The sequence below is a fragment of the Pungitius pungitius genome, chromosome 4 (genome assembly GCF_949316345.1).
Source record: "Pungitius pungitius chromosome 4, fPunPun2.1, whole genome shotgun sequence".
Taxonomy (NCBI): domain Eukaryota; kingdom Metazoa; phylum Chordata; class Actinopteri; order Perciformes; family Gasterosteidae; genus Pungitius; species Pungitius pungitius.
In genome coordinates this window covers 7,980,764-8,000,289 of record NC_084903.1, presented here as the reverse complement: position 1 = coordinate 8,000,289, position 19,526 = coordinate 7,980,764, and the positions used below count along the sequence as shown (strand labels likewise).

At 42.6% G+C, this 19,526-nt stretch overlaps 2 protein-coding genes across 3 annotated transcripts; one reads left to right on the top strand and one right to left on the bottom strand.

Moving 5' to 3' along the window:
* The first annotated feature begins 2,526 nt into the window (after positions 1–2,526).
* lysmd2 (LysM, putative peptidoglycan-binding, domain containing 2) lies at positions 2,527–6,835 on the top strand. Its single transcript, XM_037483865.2, has 3 exons — positions 2,527–3,029; positions 3,646–3,986; positions 6,187–6,835. Exons 1-3 carry the CDS (start codon positions 2,670–2,672, stop codon positions 6,233–6,235), a joined length of 750 nt encoding a protein of 249 aa, XP_037339762.2. The 5' UTR covers positions 2,527–2,669; the 3' UTR covers positions 6,236–6,835.
* A 116-nt stretch (positions 6,836–6,951) lies between these two features.
* Positions 6,952–17,921, bottom strand: scg3 (secretogranin III). Of its 2 annotated transcripts, none has more exons than XM_037483745.2 (12): positions 17,670–17,921; positions 16,624–16,676; positions 16,415–16,457; positions 16,062–16,289; positions 14,999–15,141; positions 14,700–14,855; positions 14,374–14,617; positions 14,025–14,141; positions 11,403–11,486; positions 10,979–11,092; positions 9,996–10,085; positions 6,952–7,845 (listed from the first exon to the last, which is right to left on the bottom strand). In XM_037483745.2, the coding sequence occupies exons 1-12, from the start codon at positions 17,758–17,760 to the stop codon at positions 7,727–7,729; spliced, it is 1,482 nt and encodes a 493-aa protein (XP_037339642.2). In that variant the 5' UTR covers positions 17,761–17,921; the 3' UTR covers positions 6,952–7,726. The 2 variants fall into 2 exon arrangements, with proteins under 2 accessions (XP_037339642.2, XP_037339643.2); XM_037483746.2 differs by having other exon boundaries at positions 16,074–16,289.
* Between the last annotated feature and the right edge of the window lie 1,605 nt (positions 17,922–19,526).

The window sequence follows — 19,526 nt, the reverse complement described above, 5'->3', positions numbered from 1 at the left end:
TACTACATTCTGTTGCACAGATAGAAATGTACCTTCTCATTTGACGCAAAGTGTGGACTGTAACAAGATGCCTTGTAGGTAACACAGAAACTCTGGGAAAAGATATGGGTGTTGAAATCAGATGAACGAAAGTATCCTCAACTAAACGAGTGGGAATGTACTGAGAGGTAGAGTTCTTTACAGCCTTTTCAAACCTGGGGAAATGTACAGTACATTTCTGTGAATGCGTAAATACATATTTGCCAAAGTTAAGGACAGAGTTTATTGCAGGATGATGAAGCACCTGGCAGTGAGCATGGTTTCTGTGGTGTCAGAAATGTTTTGATGGACAATGGTCAACCTCATTCAACCTTCTTCAGCCATTAGTAAGACTCTCATTAAGAATACTTTTATGTATTTATCTACTTTTTGAAACACATACATGTATGTTACATGTAATTATGCATGTTCCACTTAATTTATTCTTTGTAGGGGTGGCAGGTGATTCAATGACACCACCTGGTGGTTGATAATGTTAAGTACTCGACACAAATGCTACACCAACGTGATTCCAGTAGGGGTCAGAACATTACTGACTGATACATCATTTGGGTCATTTTTGACGTAACGTGTTGATTATTATAACAGGGTCCAAACAGTTGACCTCTAGCCAACGTATCATCTCAACAATAAATGTTTTGCATTGCATCCATAGACAGCACTTTTAAACCACCTGTGAATATGTGGAAGAAAATTGCTTCCATCTGACTCACTTGATGAACCTACTTTATTTTCCTCCAACAACATTGGACCAAAATAACTTATGACCTGACAACACCGTAAAATCCGAGGAGTCCTGCAGGCTTTCTCAGCACTGATAGCAAAAGGGATATTGCACTGATTGCTGCACTACCTTTCCTCTAAAGACATGGGTGCAGTTGGATCAAGGGGCGGCTTGACAGATTGTCTCCATGGTTACCTTGGGAACCTTCATCTTGTCATCTTACAGTTGCTTCAGTGGTTTGTTTTTGCCTCTGAGAGCAAACAGACTGTTGATTGTTTCTAGAGGAGTGATCCAATTCTGCATCAGTCTGCCAGGAAAATCACCTGTTTTTTTTTAGTAAATCTTACATGAGCTTCTCATCAGAAAAAAAATACAACATGAATAATTAACTGATTTGCTGTTCAATCTAAAAAATGGCATCTCACATTGAGAACACCGAGCATAATGAATACATTGAGCTCCCTCGTCTGGGTCTCTCTTTGTACATAAGCATAATGACCTTAGATTTCCATTAGAAAATAGCAGACAGCGAGATCATCAATATCCAGAAGGGACTAATTAAATTAATTAATCATGTAGAAATCATGAATCCATTTGTGGCCTCCCAGTATTTGTGAGTCAGCGTGTTAGATTTCACAGAGATACATCCTGTGCCTCCCAAAGCAGAGCACCTGCAGTCTTTGTCCCCTCATCACATCACTAATATTAATACCTTCTCAGACATTAAAATGACTTGGTTATAACAATTGAGCAATCACTGCCTTTCCAGCTGCTTGGGGGAAGTTATCTCAAGGCTTTGACTTTCTGACACAGTGATTCAAAAAAGGAGAAAACAACTGAGGATCTGAAAAGTTATTTACTAAAGTGAGAGTCACAGACGACAGGGATGGGCAGTGAAAATCTAAGCAGCTAACATCCAGTAATGAATACTAATGTGTTTTCCGTGTTCACATATCAGCTGTCATATAACTTTGTTATTGAATTAAAGTTTCTCTTGTTCATTAATGAGCTTTCATTTGCCATGATATCTCATCCCGATAAAACACACCTAAATTCTCATCAATGTTTATCACTGCTATCGTCAGTGTTGTACAGGGTGAACACTGACAATTTAGTTTAACCATACAAATATAGATTTAGTTTGGCATTAAACAGTACAGAAGTTTGTAGATGTGTTATGGAAAATTACAGTATGTGCTTTAAACATCTTTCAAACACCATTTGGAAAGAAAAATCTGGACTGTATTGATTCCATTCAAACTAAAAATGAAGATGAATAAATTAAATATGATATCAATGAAACAGTGTTTATTTGAAAGACTTTAGAACACTATTGTGCCAGCTTGGGAAAATCCTGCTGGTATATTTTTAAAGGTTGTACTGTGGTCTAGTCATAAAACGGTTGGTCATGGGACCATACACCAGGGTCATCCAAAGCAATCCAGCACTGTACAGCTTTTCCTTCAGATGGGTTACAGAGACCTGCTGAATGTTGACACCAAATGTGAAAGCATCTCTGAAGTCCAACTTAATTAGTCTCCTCAGTCTTTGCCTGAAAGATACTAAAATATACCCATCTAAGGAGAGACTATTTTGGAGCTGTTTTACAAAGATAATGCTATTAACAGTATAGAATAGGACAGCTTTCTGATAAAGGGGATAACCAGTATACCTCAGAGTTATATGTATCTATCTATCTTTCCACATTTTTTGTAGTAAGCAAATGTATAATACGGGATTATTTTGAAGTGTAACCGGAAGTTGTATTTTGTTGTTCCTCCCTGACGTTCAGGGCGTCTTTACGTCAACGTACGGATCCACGACAAAAGCTTCCCGTGAGGTGGTGGTAGTGCTTCCCGAAACATGTCTGTTATCCCCCGGGTTGACACGCTGAGTATGACCGAGGATGGGAATCTCCCCGCCGCCTGAACCAGCGACTTATCCCCGACAGCGGGCCACCAGCAGCTTCAAACCAAGCAGAGGCTTCCGGCCTCTTTTATCTCACGTTATTCAACAGAAGATGGCGGACTTCTCGCCCGTCCTGTCTATGCGGGATGGAGGAGGACGTTTTGGACAGCCCATCTTTCCCCGGTCCAGGTCCGGTTCCGAGTCAGAGAGCGAGCTGTCCCAGAGCCTGGCCCGGACCAAGATCCGCTCGTACGGAAGCACAGCCAGCGTCACGGCCTCCCTGGGGGAGAAGTACATAGAGCATCGGGTTACCGACAGCGATACCCTGCAAGGGATCGCTCTGAAATACGGCGTCACGGTAAGGCTTCCACGCCATGTAAGTTAAGTGTTTCACCTCGACAAGGAGACCTGACGGAATATGAAAAGAGTGCTAATGCTTCACGGACAGATCACCACCATCCTCGCGCCAAATAGATAACGCTGGGGTCACGGGAGCCAGTTCAATGCACACTCTGTTATCTGAGCCAAATCGACTTTTGCTACGCTGTATCACATTAAAACATACCATTATTAAGTTGCATAATAGTGCTCCAACAACCTGAGCTCATGTTGCTGTAGCATCAATCCACCACATCCGGGCTTTCTCGGTCCCCTCGTGGTTACAGGAGTCCCATTTGACTGTAGCCAGCAGCAGTTCTTCAGAGTGCCCTGTTTTCATTTACAACCCATGGAGAGTTATTTACTATCTTTGTTAACATTAAATGTGTGTAATGTATCCAATCGAAACAACATGCTGCTGAGATGTTTGACTCCTAGTTGGATCCAGCGTGCTCAAACCGTAGACCGTAAACAAAGGGCTCTTTGAGCTAGAAAACAGTGACAGTATTATATGCAGACTTAATTAAAATGGTAAAAAAGCAGTGACGCTGCTGTTTTAACCGTGCCGTCTGTTTGCTGTCGCCCTGATGTGCCAGATGGAGCAGATCAAGAGAGCAAACAAGCTGTTCAGCAACGACTGCATTTTTCTGAAGAACAGCCTCAGCATCCCCGTGGCGTCGGAGAGGCGCTACATATTTAACGGACTGTCTCTGGAGTCTCCTGACGGTGACGGCGAAGCGGCGTGCCAGGGAGCCTTCCCTCCCTGCGTGGCGCTGCGTGACATCGAGGGGCCCTCGCCGGCGCCTTCACCGCCCCCCCAGGACTCCAAACCTCCCCAGCCAGAGGAGCTGTCAGCCAAAGACTTCTTACACAGACTGGACTTGCAAATCAAACAATCTAAGCAAGCGGCGCGCAGGCTGAAGGATGAGGAAGTAAGGTGAGGTGTTGCATACCCCCCCCCTCCCCCCCCCAATTCCCTTCTAACCCTACACTCTCACCCCCTGGCTGGGAACGTTCATTTACAGTGGTGGATCCATCTATATTTTGCTGTACTCACAATGAGTTTTGGGATGATAAAGTCCAGCGTCTCTAGGGCGTTTGTCCTGGTAAAAGATCGGGGTTCGTTTTGTTCCCAGCGTCACGTTGAAGGGCTTGTAAGACGCCCTCAGCTGTGTGAGGGTAGATGACAGAAATCCTGCTCGTGCAAGAACAGAAATGGGAAAGTGCCAACGCTCTCACCAAAGTAAGATCGAAGACTGCAATCGGTTTGAATGACCTGCTGAACTAGTTAGATGCAAATTTATGCAAGAATGAGATGTTTGGAAGAAGTCTGCTGAGCACTGAGGTAGTGATGGATGCCTGGCATATACCCCCCCCCCCCCCCCACACACACACACACACACTCCCTTTCATTTGTAGACAAATAAGCATTGTGTTCAGTTTAGTCCGTACTGAGTCAATCCTCAGCAGTTAATTATTCTAACCGTGTAGAGTTTAAACATAAATGTCCCCATTTGATGAACTGTACCAGATTATAGCTTCAAGCTAGTTTGCATCTGTAACAAAGTAAAAGGAAATAATAAAATACATAATACAAAGCTATACCATAAATAACTTTCAAGACAGACACCCAATACAGCGTTTGTACAATATAATATACAATACACTCCATAGCACATCAGAAATGTAATGTAGTCAATAAAATCATATCAGTCTGAGACCATGAACCAGCGCTCTAAGAGATTTCTAATTTCTCCTGAAGGATTAGGGAGGGTCTCGCCCAATAATATCATTATAGTACACCCACAGAACAATAGCAGAGGATGTGAATGTTTTCCTATAGCCCGCCCATTTGGATTTTGGTGTCATGTCATGATGTAAGATGGATCAGTAACTGGTAAGAGCCACAAGCGTTTCTCAGAGCGATTATATGTTCTCAAGTCTTGTTAATCAGTAAAAAGCTTCTGAATGAATTAAAGGACGGCCTTTATGAACATCATGGGATGAAAAGTTATTACTTGGTCCATGTTTGTTCTGCTAGGTGAGTTGTGAACATGCTGGTCATCCGGTAAGATGATATTGTTGTATTTCAGTAAGTCCTTTACTTTCTCTGTCCAGTGTTTACACACCAATTCCCCTGTGAGTGATTACATATTGTCAGCCGAGCTTTGTGTGAGCCTCGTCTCCACATGGATGTGGTGTGTGTTCAGAGTGCACTATGTCGGTTCTACTTCCTCCCTCCAGTGGAACAAGCTACAAACTGACTGCTTGATGCATTTCCTTTGGAGGACCCTGTATCTTCACAGCTCGATGACTACCTATGATTTAAGTGTATGGATTTACTTTATGAAGATTTATTTTGGCTTTTAATGTTAAGTCAAAAATCATTATAAAGAGGAAGTCTTGACACCTAAACTGGTATTACAACAATAGATGAAGGACACAAGATCTGAGTCAGAACAACTTCTAGTTATTACATTACATGTCATTTAGCTGACACTTTTATCCAAAGCAACTTACAATAAGTGCATTTCAACCATAAGGATACAAACTAAGAAGAACAAGAAAGTGCAATTTCATCAAATGAGCGGATTTACAACTTGCTATAGATAAGAGCCATTATAAAATGTTATGTTGTTGAACATCTGTATGCATATGTCAAAAATATCTGCAATATAATAAAGGATAGAATGACCCTTGCATTTTAAAAAGGCTCAGCCCTTTAAGACTTTTTAATGTAATTGAGAAAAAACTCTATTGGTCTAAAGAAACATTATTTTAGCATCCTACTTAATACTTTATATTCTAGCTTTCCCATTGATTCTGTTCACTCTTTACTTCCTTCCCCTAATAAACTAAAGTCCTTGGCAGCCTCAATCTCAAAAGAAGTAGACAGTCAGCTGTAAAATTTGAACTTTAAGATTCAGGTTAAGAAATTGATGCATTGTAATGCGAGTCCAGATGAACAATTGGCCCCGAAGGAGAACGATACAGCCGTTTTGTTAACCTCATCCATTATGAAAACCCGGTACGCTCCCCATGCACTGTTCAGCAGAGGAAAAAAGAAAATGTGAGATGTAAAAGGAGTTTCCACTGTGAGAAACGTCCCAAAAATGTCTCGTCTTTCTCTTTCGCAGGAACGACGAGGACTACACGGCCCCCACAACATCATATCAGGAGATATGAGGGACCCGTACTGCAACCACATCGCTTTTTTTTTTTTTTTTTTACTTTCCCCTTTACGGCTTTGCTTTTACCAAACCACGTTTAAGAAAAGTGTCATGTTTGCCTTTTATTTATTGGTATGCAACTGTTGCGATGTGTATGATGGTTCTTGTTGTGTACAGCTTTACAGCTCGGAGGAGCGCCCATGCACTCATCATGTGCTTCTGAAGCTACTGTAAAGAACACACCTGCTGCATATGGTCTCTCTCACACACACACACACACACAGCGCTAAGCAAGTCCAGAGGGATTAGCTTGTTCAAGTTGCTAACGGCTTCTGATGTGCTAAATCCCATTCTATAATAGTATCACTGGAAAGTATATGCAGGCCTTCCTTATCAATGTTTACCCTGTACGAGCTCACCCTGAACAGGAGGCGGATGGACTCGAGCCTTTGAACACGTTCCGTTTTGCCTCATTCAAGCTTTGTTTTTTTTCTTTTTTTCTGAGGTGTGAATGCAATTATTTATGTGTGGAGAACTGGCTGTTACAGCAGTTTCTAATGTACCTTTTAAAGTTCTGTTGGTTTTATTTGGAGAGAATAAATGTGTAATCAAACCAAACCTGTTGTTCTAGTGTGTTTGAATGACACAATGAATGCAGCTTTGTGTTAGGATGTGGATGTCACTTATTATCTGCCTTGTTGTCACATTTAAGTACACAGTTGAAGAAAAGGCAAAGTTTTAATTGCTTTTATATCTTAGGAAAAAATCACAAATATTTACATTGAAAAATATTTATCTTGAGTCTCGACAGATGGAAATGTTGAACTCGGAGACATGCAGATTACATTGATGGTGCAACGGGGCCCTCTAGTGGGCCCCCAGAAGGAGTACAGCAGAACATAATAGTAGTTTGTCGATCACTTAATATGATGCACAACAAATATTTTTTTGGTAAAATAAAAAGCAAGATTACGTAGGGACCATACACGTACACTGGAAAAAGGAGCTAAAATAGGCTAAAACAGGTTTTACACTGAATGAGTACACTTTGATATATTTGCATTTTGTTGCAAAAATTGTATTGGAAACGGTTGATGACAAAGCTGTGACATCCTACTCTCAACATTAATTTCCCACAGGAGTCTGGTTAGAGTACATGCCAGCGTTTAGTTGGACGTGTGAAATGGTTACATAAAATACTTTGACTTCTCTCTCAATAATATTCAAGGGGTTATTACTCTGTGATTTTGGCGTGCAAATACAATCCGTTAGGTAGCTGCGAAGAATCAGTTTTCTGTTATGTTGATAGCTTATTAAAAACCTTCTCTTGATACATTTCGGGAAGGTTAACAAGTTCCACTAAGCAGGTAGTTTTGAATACACAGTACATACTTTACCATGCTATGGGAAATTACTGTAAGTAGTCAGGGTGTTTTTTGAGATGTTAATTTGAGATTCAGTCCTGTGTTGTAAGCCAGAGGGAGAATTGAGGGGGGGGGGGGGGGGTTTACAGGCTGCTGTAGATCCTCTTGATGGTTTCACCCTCGTCCTTGGCCATGATGCCCTTCTGAATGTAGGCGTCAACCTGCTGGTCCATGAAGTCCTTCAGCTTGGACAGGTCATAATCTGGACACAGAAGCAGGAGTAAAAGATGGGTTGTTAATTTGAGATTCAAAGAGGAAGATCACAAAGCCCCCGTGGCTGGCAGGATAGATCACTTTTTAAGACCGGACACCCAAACAAGCCTTAATCTGGTACGGTAGTTCATTATCAAGGGGGATTAAGGTCAGAGTAAGAAAATTTGTCTGGCGTCGAGAAGATAGCACATTCATAACAAAAGGGCGAAAGCACCCACGTCTAACAATGAAATTATTTGTTGTTTTCTAATCAAATTCAATGTGTTCAAACCAACTCGTTCAAATTCTGAAAGAGGCGTAGCTTCTCTTTGACGCACCATCTGCAATCAACTGCTCTGGATAAGTCGTCGCCTTTGCACCATAAGGCCGCAGCAGGATGCGGCTAAATTTAGAGACAAACACACAAAGCTACCTCTGTATGATCCATCACAGTAACAAAGGAGTCTCAGAGAGCAGGCAAACAGCTGCTAGCCCCACTTCTCCCTGCTCTTAACTGATGACCAGAAGGTAAGAGGACGGACAGACAAGGAGTGACACAACGTCCTCCTAATGACATTCCCAACAGCAGTCTTGCGTTGGCTCGAGTCACAGCCGCCTTCCTCGTGACAAACCTGACGTGTGTGAGAGGATTAACTGTGAATGTGATTATACAAGGGCCCGCTTCTCTCCATCTTGGCTGCAAGGAGCCGGGAGCCGAAGCCAGGCTGCTGACTCCGTGTCCGTCTGCTCCTCTGGCTAATCTGTGTGGTGTGTGGGCGACACACACACACACACACACACACACACACACACACACACACACACACACACACACACACACACATAAATACACACACACACACGATACTGATACTAGTGCGTGCTTCTGCGATAAAAGTGTACACAGTAAATGGCCCGTCGCCCACTCTGTTACTATGACACTGCTATTTGGTTGAAAAGGCTTTTGTAATCCTCCAGCTGTCCTCTCTGCGTAAGAGGGAGCGAGAGAATAAGGATGAGGTTCAACGTAGCGTTGCATTTTAGCTGCTGAAGAGACACCACGGAAAACACATAGGTGGTCTCGGGGTCCCCAGTTTGTGTGTGTGTGTGTGTGTTCAGTGAGAGCTTGTCTGCTATGTGTCCTTCTCCTCTGCCCGGATCACTGAGGGGCAGGCGGGGACGCTGCTGTTGTCCCCGACAACCACGACACGCAGCAGAATGCCAATGAGGTGTCCTATATAGAGCCCTGCTGGAGATGAGCACTGAACAAAACTTCCCTGCCGCTCTGCTTCGGACTCTGGCTCTACAACCTCAGGGATGCTTTCCCTTCTTCTGTGGGGGGGTTAAGATGCACACAAGAATCTAGGTCAAACTTTGTTAGCATCTCTGGCTTTTGATTGTTTTACTTATGTTACTTATTGATCAACTCAGCTTAGGGCAGAGCACTGATTGGAGCGGAGCATTTAAATCTCACTGAGCTAGAATTTATTTTCTTTTTTTGTCAGAAATCTCCTGAGATGATCAACAGCGGAATAATGAGAAACTGTGAATATTTCATACTCTGCAGCATTGGACGCTTTACAGGATTGAGAGCCTGACAGCAGACGAATGCGCCGCTTTCACAGCTCTGCAGGCCGGTGCGTTTTCTGGGTCAGATGCCGCGCCTCTATGAATGCTAACAGTTACAGGACAGGGGGGAGGGACACTTCCCAACACTATAAATGGACACGGGCATTAATTACAAAGACGTGGTGTTCTCTTCGTGGCTGCTTTGGGGCTCTGATAATTTTGCTAACCTTGAACCACGTACATAATCTACACCTACATCTAATTTCCACACACAAACATTGAGGAACAGAAAAAAATGGGAGAAAATGAATATACATTTAACTCTGAACAATAAATATGCATCGCATGTAATGAGGACGGACAAATATCCCTATTCATGCCATCTGGAGTGAGGCATCATTCCTGGTTTCCCAATCTCATTTTACTTGCAAATTTAGGAAAACAAAAGATACTTCAAATTATCTGTACCTCAATGCATCGCCCGGGACCTTTTTGTGAAACAGAACAGTTTAGGGAGGGACAAGAGTTTGCCAATCAGGACGTTTTCTGGGTTTGACTTAGAAACTCAGCAAAGATCAGAGTGTGTCTCACCCTCTTTGCCCTCGTCTTTGTTGTGCTTCTTCAACCACTCGATGTTCTTCCTGATGGCCTCCAGATAAGTCTCTGACTTGCCAGGGTGATCTGGTGGAAGACGGAGAAATGAATGAACATGACATGTGAAAATCTGCTCTGTCTGATAAGTGGCTTTCCCTTTGCTATGTCTGCAACACATTCACTCAGAAAAGGAGGAAGACAGTTCTGTCTTTGTCTATTTTCATCACACACAACTTTTACTTAATGCTTTAACGTTTACATGTCTTAAGCGATTAGAGCACATTGACAGCCAGGATTTTACTTTTATATTAAAACTAGCAGTATTGTAAGACAAATCGTTCATTTTTTGATTTGGATGCATATGTAGCACCTTCAGACCATTGCTTAAGATTTTAGTTGGATCATAAAGACTCATTTTTCCATCAAATTATGCAAACTCAATCCAGCACAGACATCACAGCCTTTAGTTGACATTGTGCAGGAATAATGTCATTTGCTGCTGAAACAAATGTCCTGATGCTAATCCTGCTCTAATTTATGTTTTTTGATTTTCTTCTTAGCATTCATGAGTGTGTGTGTGTGTGCGCATGGATTAGACTGATGAGTATGCGCAGTACAGTGGACAGGGACAGATAATAATGGCAGCTGTGATAAGCTTTCATGTGAATGTTATTGGACTGGCCTAGTTCAGGGACTTAACTATGATTGGCCTGGACTACGCAGTGCTGTGTACTTCCTGTCAGCCCCACTGGGTCAAAACAAAAGCTCTGGAAAGCTCTGGGCCGTTACTTCATCACTGATTCTGGAGGCATTAACTCAGTGAAGAACCGATATGGTGGGAATCTGCTATATTTGAGAAGTATGCATTTATTTGGCGTAGTTGACACAAAAAAAATTGTGTAAAAATATTTTAGCAAAGGACAAAGCCACTAATCAAAAAGCTATTGGTGTTTCCTCAGTTGGTCGGGTAGTGGACTCACTGGTCTCAGAAGTTGGCTGCTGCTCCCCTTTGGTTGAGTCTTTCAGGTTCTCATACTCCTTCTGCATCTTGGCAGCCTCAGCCTTGGTGTTGTCTTCCTCATCCAAAATCTTTCCTGCAGCAAACAAACGGTACATGGAGAATTAAATTGTATTGCCCGGTTGCTGCTGGAGACAGTGGTAGTGGCTGGGGACCACTGTTAACGTCCAAAAATACAAAGCTATTCCTTTCAAGTCCCCTGAGCCTCCCAAAGTCAACTTGGAAGTTTTGTCCCACATCTTGCGAGGACAGTTTAAGATGCTTAAAAGTTTAAAAGCATATCAGCGGTTCGGGAAGTGTTTTTGTAACAAAAACAAAATGTGACCGTTTTTAGCATATATAGCTTCACGTTCAGATTGAGGAGGATAACTAGCGAGGCTATTTACCGTTGGGTCCAGTGAAGTCAGGAAGCCCGAGAGCTTTGCCCAGCTTGTTCCTGGTCTGCATGGCTATCATAGCATCCAGGTTCTCTGCAGGTGGATGAAACGGGTCAAACATTTACTCAAGGTTTGTTGTTAGCATTGTGACGTCAGTTCCCTCTACCGACAATGAACGGAAACCTCCTATTCAACCTCTAAATGCTGTTCCTGTGTGACTCACAGTGTGGTTAACATTAGAAAAGTGTTTGTTCAATTATTGAAATGAAGGTTCAAGAGTACAACAATAGTCCTAATAGAACATCTTGTTCTCTTGAAAAGCATCATTTTGTATGCAGCGTAGAACAAATATTGGAAAACCGAACAGAGTTATAAACAGATTTAGCCACAATTCGAACAAGCACACATATTTTGGAAATCAGTTAATTTGTTGCCAATGTGTATGGCTTAAGCTTTCCCAACAAGATTAGCCTGGGAAAAACCAAAACAGATCATATGGCTCACAGAGCCTGACGTTAAATGTCATCTGATCCTCTCTGGATTAACAAAGCGGTAAACATTGCGCTTGAAAACCGAGGAAGCAGATGTTCTGGGGATATACACATCCCACATATCAGCTGGAATTTCTTCCTCTATATATCAAGTTCATTCAAGCCCAAACGTGCTTTACCGAACACAATAAAGTAGTTGCAAGATGCAATAACGTTATGTCTCCTATAAAGACGTAGTTTATACAAACACAACGGTGTTCCACCACCATCAGTCATTCTATCTAATTTATGTATGCCCCAGCCTCACATGGCCCCTACATCAAAATTAGTGTGTGTTCTTTATATGCTAGGGCTTACAAAATGGTTATCGGTGGGAACTAAGTAATACGAGACCCACGTTCCTAAAAAGCACCTCTCCTCTCCTGAGTGAGTTGAATGGGAGATTCTGGAAATTCATTAATTGAATCGGTTATTATGGATGTGGTTATTACGACACAAGGACAATAAAGAGACAGAAAACAATAGTTTGATTTTAGCGCCTGTGATTGAGCATCGAGGAGCCGTGCAAAGTTCCTCCCTCATCTGCCCTCACTCAAGCCTCTTTTTTGTTCTCATTATCCATGCATTCACTCTTTGTGCATTCGAGCCGCCTCCTCCCACCTGTAGCGCAGTGAAAGCCCATTATTTAATTCTTTCCCTCTGCCCACACACACACCATCTTTCTTCCTCCCCCACTCTCTCCCTATCTCTCCATCTGTCCTGAGGCCTGTTCCGCCCGATTAGCGCTGATCAACAGGCCCATGTGTATTCAGTTGTGTACCTGGGTGACTCTTTGGAGCGTCACAGCCAGTGAGGGGAGCAATTACTCGTTGCTAGGCAATGGCAATATTGTATCCTATTATCTGCCCACAACCTATATGACATAAAACCAAACATGTTGCCTAGGAAACCGGTGTTCAACATCAGCAGTGGTCATTTGTTCCGCTGAAAAAGACAACATCATGACGTCCGCTTTAGTTATAACAGTCAATGCTAAAGTGGCCTATATACACCATGTAGATATGATCTGATTAGCTACAAATGATATTTCTTATTCCTTCTCTTTGTGGAGACATTTGTTTTTCAAATATGTTTTAAATGATGGTTGATTGAAAAACAAGCCATTTGAAGACATCCCGTTGAGATCTTGAAACCTTTGTTAGCAATTTTCCACAATTTGAATGTCAAATGGTTGAACAGTAGATGAGAAAACTATTGACACATGACATTGATCTTTCTGCTCTAGATGAGACGCCGCATGCCGAGCTGATTTGAAACCTCTCCTGTGTATAATGTTTTTTTTACATACGACTGAGAGCGAGAGTTATGTTGGGTCTTAGGTTTCCTGAGGCTCCCTCAGTGAGATGACAGCTGTCCCTTACAGGTGGCCCACCTTACCAATAGCTACTGATGTAAAGCGCAGCCATAAAAACAAGCGTGGTCGTAAAGGGCGCACCTGACACTAATGCGTCAGCACAGGCTGGGGAACAACACACAAGAGGAAAAAGCACATAGTGTATATAGATACACAGACTGAGAAATGCATGCCAAGAGTCGGCTAATGCAATGGACACAAGGAAGCTTCGATTTAAGATCTTTCATGTCAGCCTACACATAAGGATGCTCAACATGACTGGAATAAACATCCCATCGTAGTATATGAATGAATGTATATGTATGTGTTATACATCAAATTAATGCAAAATCCCAGGAAATCAGATTCTTGAAAGCAATTAACTGTGGTCCACTGAAAAGCATTTCATAGGCTGAACTCCTTGCAAATGTAAAACTAAAACCTCTTGCTGGTATAGTTAACATTTGAATAATGAATATCAAACATAATTCTGTAAAACAATAACATCATGCGTTCATAAATACTAGGTGATAAAATACATTACATCAGCTTTTATCGACCTTTCAGGATAAATATGTTTAGAAATTGAAATAAGATCAAGAATGAACTGTCACACAAATGTTATATACTCAACACATTGTTGCGCTGCCCGATGTAGAAATAAAATAATTGACCACAGATGCCACGGCGCCTTCAACGATTCACCAGACTGTGGATGAACAGTGCTGGTGGTGTGTCATATCTTACCCAGATAGGACACGCCCTCCTCCGGGGTAATGGTGCCGTACTTCACCATCATCTTCACAAAGTCGATCAGCGTCTTCATGATGGTGATCAATGTCTCCCTCTCCTGAGCGTCTTGATCTGCAACAGCAAACCGGAGAACAGATCCAGCATCAGTGTTCCCCTCGTGCTAATTGGCTACCGCAGTGTTAATGTTACCACATGGCGTTTGACTGTGGGGGTCATGAGGACGGGGTTATAAATAATTTGTTAGGAAGGGAAACAAGCATGCACTGGTCCTTTGAGAATAACGTATATCTTTGGCTTATGTGAAAAGATAATTTCTAAACTGTCGAAGCCTTCTCGTCTTTACCTGAGTCGAGGCTTCTGAGCAGACGGTAGAAGTTGGGGAAGTACTGCAGATCCTGGAGCCCGTCTTCGGGGCTCACCTCGTTGCCGTCCTGTGTGTCTTTGTCCCTGGTTTGGGAGGCTGTGTCGTCCCCTTCTTCCCCTGCGTCCCGGTCCACCTCGTCCTCGTCCTCATCGTTGTTTCCCTCCTCCTCCTCCTCCTCCTCCTCGTCCTTGTTGTAGCTGCGTCTGGGCGGCTTCCAGGTGTCCTGTGGGTGACCGCAGTTTCCTTTGCTATTGTCCTTATCCCGATTGTCATCACTCTTGTCGTCAATACCACTGGGAATTTACCTTGTTAGCGTCTGAGCCTTTATCTTCTTCTCCATTGGTTTCTTGGCCATTACTGTCAACATCCTCGATCTCGTTGTTCCTGGCGTTTTTGGTGATGAGATCCTGCAGCGCCTCGGCCACCTGGTACTCCAAAGTATCCGCCTGACTGTCTGTGATCTACAGGGGGAAAAACAAAAGAGAACATTTGTGAAATTATTTGACAAATCCCAGGCAGTGATTTTGGACAAAGCGCAAACACACATATCTTCCAGCGATTTCCTACAAATGCCATACGAACAGCGCAACAACTCGCAACCTACCAGCCCCAGTTTGAGCAGTTTCAAGATGATCCTGTCGAACACCCCTCTGTCGTCCTCCTCGTAGATCTTGTTGGCGATCTTCTGGACAATGTCTTCTGCTGTCAGCGGAGTGCCGTCGACTTGGCGGAAGCTTTCTGGGTCATCTGAGAGGACATGTTATCATTTGTTACTTTCTAATAAAAGAAAGGTATAAACCAGGTGTTTTACAGTTGTACAATTGACATTTTTCTTTTCTTTTTCCTCTTATTCTTCTATATATTCTTGAGTATCTTTTTTACCTTTCCACTAACGTCAGATTTCATGAAGACACCTTTCTCTCTTCTCTAATCTCGCTGTCTCTCTTTTTTACCCTAGAAATGAGTAGGAGCTACCAGTAACAATGATTCGCCCTCTGCTATTCCAATATTTAACTTCTCTATATTTGCACTACTGAAAAAGAAATGTGCAATTGTTACAGCTTGACTCTTACATAAACGTCCCTGCTGCTTCCCAACGTCCACGCACAACATAAATAAGCAGTGCCGGAATACTTTTTGCTCGTTTTGGCAAGTTGAATCATCAGTGTTGGATTTTACCCATTTCTGTCTCACTACAGGAAATAAGAAATGAAATCCTGCCTTCACTTGCCAAATTTAGATGTAGCGTAACCGGACGAGCAGCCTGTTATTGCTGGGCCGGCCGCATGAATCAATGGAGTGTAGCACTCAGCACTTTGTGGCTGAGTCACCTCGCCTCTGAGACTCTGCTTCATACCGATGATTGGATCGGATTACATGCATACACAGTGAAATGTGTGCTGATGTGATGAAATCTAGAGGCTCCAGATCTATGAACGTATTGGAATATGATTGGATGTCGAGTGAACTCCCAAATGAGTTCAAAGGGAATAGTTGGTGTCTACGTGTATATAAGAGTACACTGTGAAGAGAAGAAGCTGGTACTGTAGCACGGCCTGAGCTTTTACCACTACAGTGCTTGATGGGGAGAGGATCATTTCACTCTCTCGCATGCACCAGTCCCGTCTTTGAATCTCTCCTCTGCCTCCGCGGACAGGTGCGCGTACCCTGGTACTTGCCGTCGTCCATCCCGTTCTTCGTGGAGTCGTAGTCCTCAGCCAGACGGCGGCTCTTGGTCGAGTCTGATTCGTCTGGAACGTACTGGTCCTCCTTCTCGGGTGGCCCCTCAGAGGTCTCCTTTGATTTCTGGCCATCAGCCAGGGACTTCAGCACAGTCAAATCATCGAGGTCCTTCTCTGACTCTGCGTCCTTGGAGGCCGCACGGCGCTTGCTCTCTGAAATACAGTAGGGACGGAATGATCAAACTGTAGACATACAAGATGAGATCCTGTCACAGAAGTGTTAGCTGCTGCAACATGAACCCGGTGTTAATTGATTAGTCGGTAAGGTTTATTCTTACCCGCTGACTGCACTGCAGCCTTCACGCTGTCCGCCTCGGCAATCTGGGGAAATGACGAACATTACACAAATTATCTCTACTCAGGATATAAGCTCTGATAAATGATGTTTGCCAGGCTAATACCGTGGTTGTTTGACAAGTGACAATAAAGCCCATTTGGCCGGATATTGGATGACAAAATTAGCTGTTTTGACAGAAAGAGATCTTACCTGGTCTTGTAGTGGCCTTTCTTCTGTCAAATCTCTGTTGTACACAGTTTTATCTGCAAAAAAAATGTAATAACAACACTTTTAAGCAATCTCTCTAATTGGAAGCTAGATAAAATAGAGATAGATACATACGTTTAAGATAACCATGTAGATTTTTTTCTTGTCATTAATATTCATTTGTGTCTTTGAGATTGATGTGATTGTGTATGTGGTCCAAACTCGCCATGTACCGCAGGGGCAGATCTAAATCGGATTATCAAACAAAAGATTAAACCGCGGCAAAAATAGACAAGCGGCCATAACATGCGAGCAGGCGTCATTGAACGCACCGCCGATCACTGCTGAGCTGCAGCTGAACTTTAAAGGCACTGCTGTTTGCTGTATTATGTTAGTTGATGTGTTCATGTGACCCTAACAAAGTGGAACTATATTTGTATTTGCCTCTTGGATGAGAATATGCTGCGTTTTCATTACTCTTTGGTGACGGTTAACTGAATATATGAACATCGAGACACTTTGGGACGTCATCGAAGGATTTGACAAAACTCTGATCTGTGTCACCATGTTCAGATAGATCAAACAATTTGGATATATTTGGTTTATTTAATTGCCACATCAATAAACAGAGAAAAGTGTCGTTAGCTGTGGCACAATGTAAAACCTACACGTAGGAGAAATGGTAAAAAAATAGATCCCTTCAAAAAACCCGTTCAGCACAATGTGTAAAAGGTTTAATCGACTATTTTTTTCTACATATATTCCTGTATTTTTAAGACTTTCCAATGATAGTATCCGTGCATAAGTTTAAGATAACCATGTCGATTTTGGCCCAATTTAATTTCAGGCATGTGTGCTGAAGAGTATGGATCTTGCACTCCGTGCCGTTTATAAAAACCTTCTTTTGTAATCCATGACTTCTTCATGAACTAATAATTTCTAAACAACATATCTACATTAAACACATCAGCCTATTTTAAAAATGCTTCAGATTACGGGGCTACTAGAATACATCTCTCGCGCGCGGTCAGAAGCGATGGCCAACTCACCATCCGAGGAGGCTGTAGGTGTGGGGAAGGCAGATATCTCGCTCACTAGAAGCTGGAAAAGGACAAAAAGGCCGACGTATTTAGACGCCATCCTAAAATAAGCTGTCTCGGTGTGCCGGAGGACGATGTACGTTGGCCGTCGGGGTGCTGAATGTGTGGACAGCTCCGCTCCGCTTTGCCCGGTCGCTGGTGCTGAATCTGCCGCTGACGCTGCGCCCTGGACTCGTGTGTCGCTGAACCTGCTTCCCCTCCGCTGAAGGACGCAGCCCGTAAACCAATCCGAATGGGCTTTGTCCACAGCTCTAACGTCATTGGTTGTAACCGGAATACAGGGTGGATGTAAAGGCTGAAGTCCCGCCTCTTGAGTTGGTTTGCAGGTGGATTCTATGCTAGCGGCACCAGCTGAAGTGTCCTCCTCATACAGCCCCAACACGACCCTAGGTGGCGCTGTTTCTACAGTGACGTTAACCCAAATGTGTACTCCTGCCCATAATACTAGAAAGCTCACATCATCTTTCTCTTGCAACAAAACAACACGAATGAAACATTTAAATTATTGTCTTAAAGACTTTATAATAATGTAAATGGAAGAAATAAGATGAATGAATATGACTTAAATGAATATGCAGGTATAATGCAGTTTTGAATGTTCTTGAAGGTTGGATGAATTATTGTTGAAGATATACATATTGAGTACGGTCTTCAGGCTTAAATGCACTAAATCATATTTTTGTAAATGTAGAATGTTTATACCTTTAGTTTGTCACTATTCGACATTAAATGGTTACAAAAAATCCAATCTAAAGGGTCAGAAATGTCAGAAGAAAACATTTAGATTATGTGTTTCAGAACTCTATAGCTCCATCAGTGACGAGGTGTTGGACAACGTGGTGACAACCACATAGAATGATACCCCCACTGCAGGGGACCAGAGGGTCTGATGCAGTTGGCTTTCTATGTTTATTTGTGTACAATGGACAAAATTAACTCAATGCATTAAGTGGATTCGATTGGCATCCTCTCCTGATTGGCCAGTTGACATATTATACAACTTCCAACTGCAAGATCACTTTCCATTTTGTTATCAGTAGTCCTCTCTTCTTCCTCTGTAACAATAGCATTTAAAGAAATCAGTTCAGAGAAGCATAATGTTGGGGGATAATTGATTTCATACAGACTGCGAGTCTCTCAGGAACTCTGTGACCTAAAGTGGTCCATGGTGGCGTTGTGTTTTTACATTTGGAACCCATGTGTTCTTTTATTGATCCAGTTGTTGTCTTTTCTTTTGTTTGGCAAATACGATCGCCTAAGGTCACATCGAAGGGGGGTCGAAGTATGTATTCCTTCAATATCTGATTATTCCTCCACACTGGCCTGGAACGCCTTGGGATCAACCGAGTCAAAGCTGGTAGATGTGGCCCGCGGGAAAGGGAAGTTTGTGGTCCCTTGCCGGAACTGGTGCCACTGCTACCCGACCCAGATAAGCGGTTTAAGATGAGATGAGACGAGACCTCTTTTCCTGCTCATGTTTTTTTTTTTTTTATGTAGGAATGTCTTTCGAGTTTGGACGACACAAAGCTCTCTGGTGTGAGTTAATTATTCTCAGGAGCAGTATCCTGTGATCCTTTTCAGCTGAATCGAGTTGTTCCCCTGTCTGTACTCATGGCTGCTGTTTGATGATTTGTGTATTCCTTATGACTTTTCCATATGTTAGTCAGTAATAAATACTTAATCACAAGCAATGTTAAGATACTTTTGATTCTTCACTGGGATATTATCCGCTAATTTCCATCCCACTTAACTTTACCTAAGCAATGCTAATGAAATTGCCTTGTGCAAAAGTATAAGTATATTATA

Coding starts and splice junctions, on each gene's coding strand:
- scg3 (XM_037483745.2), bottom strand. CDS start 17,760: ATGGCGTCTAAATACGTCGGCCTTTTTGTCCTTTTCCAGCTTCTAGTG. Junction 14,856..14,998: donor AACTGCTCAAACTGGGGCTG/GTAGGTTGCGAG, acceptor TTCCCCCTGTAG/ATCACAGACAGTCAGGCGGA. Junction 14,142..14,373: donor GCTCAGAAGCCTCGACTCAG/GTAAAGACGAGA, acceptor TTGCTGTTGCAG/ATCAAGACGCTCAGGAGAGG.
- lysmd2 (XM_037483865.2), top strand. CDS start 2,670: ATGGGAATCTCCCCGCCGCCTGAACCAGCGACTTATCCCCGACAGCGG. Junction 3,030..3,645: donor CTCTGAAATACGGCGTCACG/GTAAGGCTTCCA, acceptor CTGATGTGCCAG/ATGGAGCAGATCAAGAGAGC. Junction 3,987..6,186: donor CTGAAGGATGAGGAAGTAAG/GTGAGGTGTTGC, acceptor TCTCTTTCGCAG/GAACGACGAGGACTACACGG.